The sequence below is a fragment of the Cucumis melo genome, chromosome 3 (genome assembly GCF_025177605.1).
Source record: "Cucumis melo cultivar AY chromosome 3, USDA_Cmelo_AY_1.0, whole genome shotgun sequence".
Taxonomy (NCBI): domain Eukaryota; kingdom Viridiplantae; phylum Streptophyta; class Magnoliopsida; order Cucurbitales; family Cucurbitaceae; genus Cucumis; species Cucumis melo.
In genome coordinates, this window is record NC_066859.1 from 4,862,902 (window position 1) to 4,872,702 (window position 9,801).

General features: G+C 28.8%; 1 protein-coding gene across 15 annotated transcripts; it reads left to right on the forward strand.

Moving 5' to 3' along the window:
• Positions 1-420: 420 nt before the first annotated feature.
• Positions 421-2,557, forward strand: LOC103485630 (extensin-3-like). 15 transcript variants are annotated; one of them, XM_051082720.1, is made up of 4 exons: positions 421-1,119; positions 1,168-1,215; positions 1,264-1,855; positions 2,198-2,557. In XM_051082720.1, the coding sequence occupies exons 1-3, from the start codon at positions 661-663 to the stop codon at positions 1,831-1,833; spliced, it is 1,077 nt and encodes a 358-aa protein (XP_050938677.1). In that variant the 5' UTR covers positions 421-660; the 3' UTR covers positions 1,834-1,855; positions 2,198-2,557. The 15 variants fall into 15 exon arrangements, with proteins under 15 accessions (XP_050938677.1, XP_050938681.1, XP_050938686.1 ...); XM_051082724.1 differs by having other exon boundaries at positions 421-1,071; XM_051082729.1 differs by having other exon boundaries at positions 421-1,023.
• Positions 2,558-9,801: the final 7,244 nt, after the last annotated feature.

Consider the following 9,801-nt stretch of genomic DNA (forward strand, 5'->3'; position numbering starts at 1 on the left):
GGACCTTCGCTCCATTCTAAAATCTTAAAAATTAGATGAAGAATAAGTCAAGCCGCCGGGTCCCACTCCCATCAACCCCCCCTCCTAATTCCAACACTAATTCACCATTTTATATCTCAATTTAATTAATTCTTTCTCTTTCTAGCTAATTACTTTTTATATTACACCAATAATTATTCCAATTATTTACATCTTTTTGAGATTTTTAGTAACTTTACTTACATATATAACTAGTAACAGTGTTGATATATGTAATATTAATTTAACTATGCGTTTATTATCAGCTTAAGCAACTCTGATGAAGAAAAAAATCTCACATCTTTAATGTCATATATATATATATATATATATTGCAAAATCAAATGTTAAAACGGTAAAATCCTTGGTGGAAGGTTATATAAAATTAGTCCAAACATGATGACAACACATAATATTATTTTAACTATCTTTGTCATCTACCGACAATAATATGTGTGCATGTCTATATGATTTTCATGTTTTTTCTTTAAACAAAATTAGGTGAAGTAATTAAATTAGATTTCACCGGTGATCATTATGTTAAGACTTGAGAGGGGTTTTGAGTGAGTGAAGTGGGTAAGCGGACAAAGCTATATAAAGGGGAGGAAAGGCAGCGTTAAGAACCCACCAATCCATTCAAGGATGGGAAAAATGGGATCTTCAATGGCTCCTCTTCTTTTTGCTGCCTTTGTTGCTCTCCTTTCCCTAACTCTGCCATCATCTGCCAATGCTAATTATATCTATGCTTCTCCTCCTCCACCTAAGAAGGTATATTACCCGCCTCCAGTATACCATTCTCCTCCGCCACCCAAGAAGGTGTACTATCCACCTCCTGTCTACAAGTCTCCTCCACCACCCAAAAAGGTGTACTACCCACCACCCGTCTACTCTCCACCGCCACCAAAGAAGGTGTACTACCCACCTCCCGTCTACAAGTCTCCTCCGCCACCAAAGAAGGTGTACTACCCACCTCCCGTCTACAAGTCTCCTCCACCACCAAAGAAGGTGTACTACCCACCTCCCGTCTACAAGTCTCCACCACCACCCAAGAAGGTTTACTACCCACCTCCCGTCTACAAGTCTCCACCACCTCCCAAGAAGGTGTACTACCCACCTCCCGTCTACAAGTCTCCGCCACCTCCTAAGAAGGTGTACTACCCACCTCCCGTCTACAAGTCTCCCCCACCTCCCAAGAAGGTATACTACCCACCTCCCGTCTACAAGTCTCCTCCACCACCAAAGAAGGTATACTACCCACCTCCCGTCTACAAGTCTCCTCCACCTCCCAAGAAAGTATACTATCCACCCCCCGTCTATAAGTCTCCTCCACCACCGAAGAAGGTATACTATCCACCTCCCGTCTATAAGTCTCCTCCACCACCAAAGAAAGTATACTACCCACCACCAGTCTACTCACCACCACCGCCAAAGAAGGTGTACTACCCACCTCCTGTCTACTCACCACCACCACCAAAGAAGGTGTACTACCCACCTCCCGTCTACTCACCACCACCACCAAAGAAGGTATACTACCCACCACCCGTCTACTCTCCACCACCACCGAAAAAGGTGTACTACCCACCACCCGTCTACTCTCCACCACCACCGAAAAAGGTGTACTACCCTCCTCCTGTCTACTCTCCACCACCTCCAAAGAAAGTATACTATCCACCTCCTGTATACCATTCTCCACCACCACTAGTATACCACTCCCCGCCACCTCCCGTCTATCATTCTCCACCACCACCAGTATACCACTCCCCACCACCTCCCATCTACTACTACTCATCGCCGCCACCACCTCCACACTACTAGGAATTAAATATCCTAGGTCAAGGTAATTTAAATCTTCCACCAAATCGCGTTGTCTTTTCTCCACATAAATAACAGTAAACATAACTAATAATATATGTTACTTTCAAAGGAACAGAGGAATGTCGATTCAAATGAAAACAAACAAATAATAATTCTGTGGATATTTAACATCATAAAAATTTTGTTGGCCATCACTAAAATTTGAACTAGTGTTTATGATATTTATATCCATAAAATTCAGTGGTAGGGACCCCAGTAGATAGAGAAAATTAAAAATTTAAAAATGAAAAATGAAAAATGGAAGACAAAAAGCAAAAAACTGGGTCCAAATAATTAATTTTGGTTAATTTGTTGTGTTGTGCAGGGATCCGAAGATGAGAATATATATATATATATATATATATATGTGGAAGTCAAAATAAGAGGCTTTTGTTTGAAAGATTTGAAGCACACTGTGTGAATTTCAGTTTCGTGCAATAGGGAAAATTAATGAAATCGATCTCTATAGTATATTTGGTGTTTCTTTTTCATATATTATTGTTATTATATTACATCTTCCCAATATTATTATTGCAGGTTTGAAATTAAATCACATGTATTTGCTTTGTGAAACGGCTTTAATCCTCATGTACTGTCTTTATCTGTAATGAATCTTAGCTCATCCTTTTTTGCTCAAAGCAGAGGTTGTGCTATACTGAATAGCTTAATAAATGCATTTTCATCACTTTTAATTTCTCATTACAGAAATATAACACTTAGGTCTATTTTTAATGTTCCACTTAATTACTCAAAACTAAAGATATATATATATATTGTGACGAGAGAGTAGTTCGCAGTTAAGTATTGCTCTTTTCTCATTATCAAATCTTTCAGTTCTTTCTCTTTGTTTAGTTGTTTGATGAGACATCCATTCAAAATTAACGTAAGTATTAACCTAATCACTTTTCAAATCTAAGACTCTTCTTTTAGTTGAGCAAAGGGTTTGTGTAGTAAATATTTGAACTTAAACGTTTCAAACAATTACAGACAAAATAATAGATAGACATTCAAATATCCAATAATTACCTTTATTAAAACTTTAACTATTTCAACTATATACATATATTGCATCATGATTAAATAATTAAAGGTTTTTATTAAGTGTTAGTATCTCTATATATTTTTAAAGTAAAGATTAATTGTGACAAGAAAAGTATAAGAAATTTATAAGCACATGGAGATCATATTATCTCAATCTCAATAAAACGGAAGTCTTATATATGGTCCCAACCCATAATACTCAATTTTGATGAACAATCAATAACGATTTTGTTTTAAATTAACTAAGCTTCTCTTTTTGCTGGCAAATTTGAGTTTCAAATCTCACTTAATTAATAGTTCATAAGTCACGTTTATTTCACAAGAAACATAATAAATCCAACGTAATATATATGAAGTAAGTCTCATTTGATTACGTTAAATGTTGTTTATTTGATTACGTTAGAGGTGGTTTATTGGTATTCCATAATCATAATGAGATACAACTTTTAAGTTAGCTATAATAATCATAATCTAATCTATCATATAATTGTGTAGCAAAGGATGCTCAATGCAACTATAGTTGATAATTACGTAAAAATATCATTAAGTTACCACTCCTGTTATCGTTACAATGTAAAATAAAATCAATGAAAGAAGTACGAAAATGTCATAAGTACTATTATCGCTATTGATTGACCTAAAGAATAACGATAATGGTAATGCAAAGTATTTAAATAGACATGATCGAAATCAAATCAATTACGTTTGTGATTGAGATCAATTATGATTGATTCATCGATAGAATCTCAAGACAATCACACTACTTTTTACTAAATGTGATGATAATAAACTAAACTATGTTTAAATAATTGATATGTCTGAATCTTTGTTTTTGACCAAAAAGTTTACTAGTTAAGTTTAATAGAGGGACAAATATAGGTGTAACCCTCCTCAGCCCTATTTATCAAAGTTTGCATATGGGGTCAATGTGTTAGGAAAAATGCTTCTTCTTATGACATAAATTAAACACACTTCTAATTCTATTTTAATATATATATATATATATATATATGGTCGATCCAATCATAAGGGACCCACCCACAATAATTGCAATGAAGTTTGGGACCCCTTGATTATTCTATTGCAAAGCCAAACCTCACTATACTTTATTACTCTTAATCTTTTACCAAATTTAAAAAGTTAAAATAAATAACCTCATAATTACTTCCTTTTTAGAGTTTTAAATTTTAAAGTTCAATTACTATTTTACATTTTATATTACCTTTGTTTTTAGCTCAACAATAGATGAAAGCAGGAGAATTGATTTCTTTTTTCTTTTTTTTTTTTTTTTTGAAACTGGAACATATATTTTCACTAGTTGAGTTCATTCTTATTAATTTCTAATTTTTTAGATTATATTTTAAATTTTATTGTTAAGAAAATTAATTACGATATAGTTTTATAGATTATTATAATTAAATTTTAGTCCTAATAATTTGATGTAACATACTTTCTAAATAATTCTTACACTATGAACTATTTAGGAGAGTTTTATCCGACTATAATAACTAAATATTTAACGAAAACAGATTTATGGTTTTTCTCTAGAATTAAAGAATTTATGTAATTTTTATTATAAATTCATGCATTAGTCAAACCCTTTCAAACATGTCATCGTATTTATAAAATGTTAAAAGATTTTTTTTACCTTTTTCCACCAACATGGTAGAGATAGGCAATAAGTATTTTAGTGACACGTGACAATAAAAATAGAATTGACTATTGAAGATGTGAATTGAAATAAAAATAATAGAAATAATAATAATAAAAACAACAACAACAACAACAAGAGAATCCAATTTTTGATAATGGATGATGGGATTAGTGAGTTGGATTTTTTAGATTATAAAATTTGAATGGAGTGATTAAACGTGTGTCAATCAACTAGCATAAAGTTTTGATTATGTGTTTCCACATATTAGTTTTTGAAAAAATTACATGTCATGTGTGTTTATATACTATTTCTACGATATACATGGTGATCAAAATCAAATAAATAATAATTACAGTAATGATCTAACTCTTTATACTAAGTTGAGTTCCTTACAAAAAAAAATAACAAGAGACACTTTATTAAAAAGAGAAAGACTAAATTTTTATTAAAAACAGAATATTGAAACATTGATATGTAGACCCGGAAGCAAAACTGAGTCTCCATATGGCATGTCACAGATTCTTCTTTGTCGCTCGCCAACTTTCCTCTACCTTTACCTTTGCCTGAAATATTAAACATAGAAAGAACGAGTATAAATATATATTCAGTAAGGGACCCACTATTAGTCTCGTTAGGTGTCTGTTAATTTTCTATTAGGGTCTCGTACATAAGTATCTGTAAACTGATGCATTCCTAAACACACGCAATCTAGTGATCTCGTAGGAACACAACTATCTTTGTTGAACTCAATGAAACACTTAGGACAAAACTGATTTTCAGTGAACTCGAATGAACACCTAGGACAAATTGGTTTTCAGTGAACTCGAAGGATCACTTAAGACAATCGACTGTAAGTGATCCTGTCGGACCACTCATAAACATATCATGACAAACTGGTGGTCCTGTTAAACCACACAGTCATAAAAAGGTGGTGATCCCGAGGGACATCCATATGGGTACAACCCTATTAGAAAAACTAATAAAACACTCATCCATAACATATAGCATATCATAAACATGACATGAATATTAATTATAACGTCCTTAAGCATGTGATTAATATATCATGCATCATCATCAATTATCAATATAATGTCAATCATCATGAATAGAATCGCGTTATGCATTTTAGCTACCATCGATGCATAACCATAAATATATGCAGTCTTAAATTTAGTTCGAAGGTCAAGTAGTAGAATCTCTTACCTGGAGATTTTAGCCAGACAAAATACTCCATAGTTGACAGTAAAAACTCTCCAATTAATTTGATCCCTAATCATAAAAGGAAATTTCAATATCTTAACTAATAGAATAAGCAATTGGCTATCATCCAAAAATTCTCCCAAATTAATTAACTTCTTCAAAAAATTGGGATTGAAACCAATTCAACTTTGATTGGAAAAAATTCAAGATTAAATCTTCAAAAATTTAGTAATTGAACTTTTAAAGGAAACCCCAATTAAATTACCTTAGCTTACCAATGTTACTCAAATGAAGGTTGAAAAATTCTCTTATTCTTGATCGAAAAATTCATCACTTTAAATCTTCAAGCTTTGTCATGGGACTAATAAAAATTAATACTGTTGAGGTGGCAGCGGCAGAGGGTTATCTTAGCGAAGAAGATGAAGAACATTTTTCTTTTTCTTTTCAACTTAAGCATTCCAATGTTATTTATAAGCTCAAATAATAACAATAATATTATTATTATTATTTTCTTTTCCTTTTAGAATATATATATATATATATATATATATATATATATATCTAAAATATACATATATTTTCATTCCCATTATTTTTTCTTGACAAATTCCTTAAATGCACAAAATCTTAGGCATTTATAACAATTAATAATAATAATACTTCTTTATTATTATTATTATTCTCTCACCAAAATATAAACATATATATTTATTTAAAACATCATTCTATTTTCTAAATAAATATATCATTTTTTTTCGTCCAATCAAATCAAACATCCCTCTCCCAATGGATTATCTTATTTTCCAAACAACCAAAATTATATTCCATCATATAATTAACTTTACCTTTTCATATTAATTATTTATACAAAACCAAATAATTAATATCATATTCCACCAAAAATTCTATTTATTAATTAAACATATATATCCATATATATACTCAATTAAATTCAATTTCACCAAAATCAACTTTTCACTTCAACATCTCAAATTAACTTAAATTCTCGATTATGTTAATCAATCAAGTCTTTTTCAATAAATCACTCCTAAATTCCAATATGAATCATCTTAACCCAACCATTAAATTTTGGCTCCAATCCTTAATATAACACCTAAATAATTTAACATAATTATAAAAAACTCCTTAAAGATTTGAGATTTTACATTCATTTTTCTAATAATTATATTTCAATATATAATTATCAATTTTCCTTTTAAATAAAACCAATTCATTTTCTTTCCTTATTTACCCAATCTTAACAACTTCTCTACACAATCAATATTTATTTTTCTTAAAATAATTAATTTTCTTCCACAATAATAAATTATTATTTATTTTTCTCCAAAATAATTATCCTAATTTTACAAATAATTATATTTTTCCAAAATACAATTATTTTCCTTTTTCTCCCTTAATAAATATCCCTCAATAAATATCTTTTCTCTTGATTACAAATTATCTTTTCTTTAAATAATTATGTTTCAACAAATATAATTATCTTTTCTTTTTTCATGATAATTATAAATATATTTCACCTATACATATAATTATCAAATCTCCAACAAAGTTTTCGCTTTACAATTTAATTAAATAACATCCGTAATTATTTAATTTAATTCAATTTCAAATCCTCTTAATCTACCGTTTAATCAAAATCTAATTAAAAAAAAACCTAAATTTAATTAAAATCAAATAATTATTATTAAATGGATTCAAAACATCATCAAATAAATTAAATCTAATTAAAAAAAGTTAAGATAATTAAGTCTAAAATTATCTTAATTTTAGGGCGTTACAATATATATGGTAGGTAAATGTTTGTATTAACCTCTATTAGTTTCATATTTAAATCTGTTCACATACATTTGTCTTTCAATTATTCCTTCTTTGATATAAAGCTCTCCGTATTCAATCCAAACACGAACTAAATATTTGTGAACTTTCATTTATATGTTTTTTAGAGAAGAACACTTTTCACAATTTGAGAGAGAGATCGATGAAAAACATTCCCCATGTGAGATGAATAAAATAATGTAATTCTTCTCTTCCTCCAAATTAATTAAGTTTCTGGCAACCTTATAATTTCAAAGTCAACTTTATATAAAATTAATTATGAGACTATTTTGTGGCATTATAATTTCAAAGTCTCTTCTCAAAAGTAAATAAATAAATAAAAATTGATTGATTAAAAGCTTTGTTACATCAAAGCATGCACTACTTTTCTTTCTTTCTTTTTCTTATTATCATTGGAATGTTCTTATATTTTATTAATATCTTACAACAACTATGCTTTTGTTAGATCTCAAAAACATGAAGCAATTAATTAATTGATTATTTAAACTAAGGTTGCTATTTGCTAATGTCCTCATTAATAAGCTGGCATGCATTTTCTCTTGTTTTATTTACTTTCTCAAATTGGTCGTCTAGCTTTTGCTTTAAAAAAATTTGCAATTAATGATATTTGTGAGATCAATTTGAGTTTATTTATTGGAGTGGTTAATGAACTCATAAGGTTAGTGAGATCTTAAAAAAAAAAAAGAGATTTTTCTTATGTACGTATTCGAATTCTAATGTATATTGAGATCTCATTACATTAACAATTAATTAATGTAGATTATTTCAACTCTCTCTCCCTACGTTATAAGTTATAAGTTATTGACAAATGAGTATAATCATAAAAAATAATAATAAATATCTTCCTACACCATTCTTATAAATTACCATTTTAAATGTATTCGTCCTTTTTCTGATAATACACTTTTAATCTTTCATAAATATGTCTAAACTATCTTTAAACCGTTTAAAATTCTAGATAGAAATTTGGGATTTTAAATAATATGATATGGTGATCTAGAAGAAAAGAACTTGTGGTAATTTCAATTGTTATTCATGACAATTTAGTCAAATTAAGTTTTTTTTTTTCAACACGGTGTGATATGCCTGTTTTTGTAAAATAAATTCTACATATTTTATCATTGAAGTTGAAATTTACAAGAGAATGAATAAAACCTGTTTAGTAATTATAATAGAAACCATAAATAAAAATGATCTAGAAAAAGAAAAAAACTGAAAATAAGAAAACATGTTTGGAATATTCTTTTTATGTCATCTTTGTGGCAATATTTTAATTATGCAATTATGAGATATGTTTTATTTTAGAACAAATTTTGTACCTTCAAAAAACAAAGTTTTATAAATGAAAGACATGAATTAAATCTACATGATACATTATTACCAATTTCATGTTAACCAAAGTATCTCCCAAAATAGTTAAGAAAAAACAATCTTTTAACATAAACCAAAATTCAGTTATTTGTATAAATTGATAGAGCTATAGTTTATTTATGTTTAAAAAAAAAACAATATTTCACGTACATAATTATTTGTATGATAAAGAAAATTTGTACAAAAATTATATATCATGATCTAAAATAACTTACATTTGATTTACATACGGTTATGATTCAGACTATAGTTATATGCACACAATATACATATTATTATAACACACGTTAAAATAAGGGATATTTTCAAATATAGTAAAGTAAACTAAAATATTTACAACATATAGCAAAATTTTGGATTCTATTAATGATACACACTGATAGACTTCTATTACTGTCAATCTATAATGCCCCAAATTTAAGGTAATTTAGTTGTAATTATCTTAAGTTAAATTTTGACTTTTGGGTGTTATTTGGTTCATTGATTGAATTATTTGATTTATGAAGATTGAAATTTAGTAGATAATTGGAAAATATCTATTTGTTTTAATGTTTGGAAATTATGATTGAATTGGTTGTGTTAAGTGATTTAGTATTAGGAAGAAATTTGGTTAATTATATAAATAATTATATAATTAATTGATTTTGAAGTTGGAATGATGATATATTTTTGTAAGGAGAAATATTTATTTTTGGGAAAGATAAAAGTGAATTGATTGGAGAGAAGGAGAATATTTGATTTAAAAGAGAGATTTGATAGGTTTTAAACGAAGTGAGAGAAGATTTGGTTGGTTATTTAGGGAA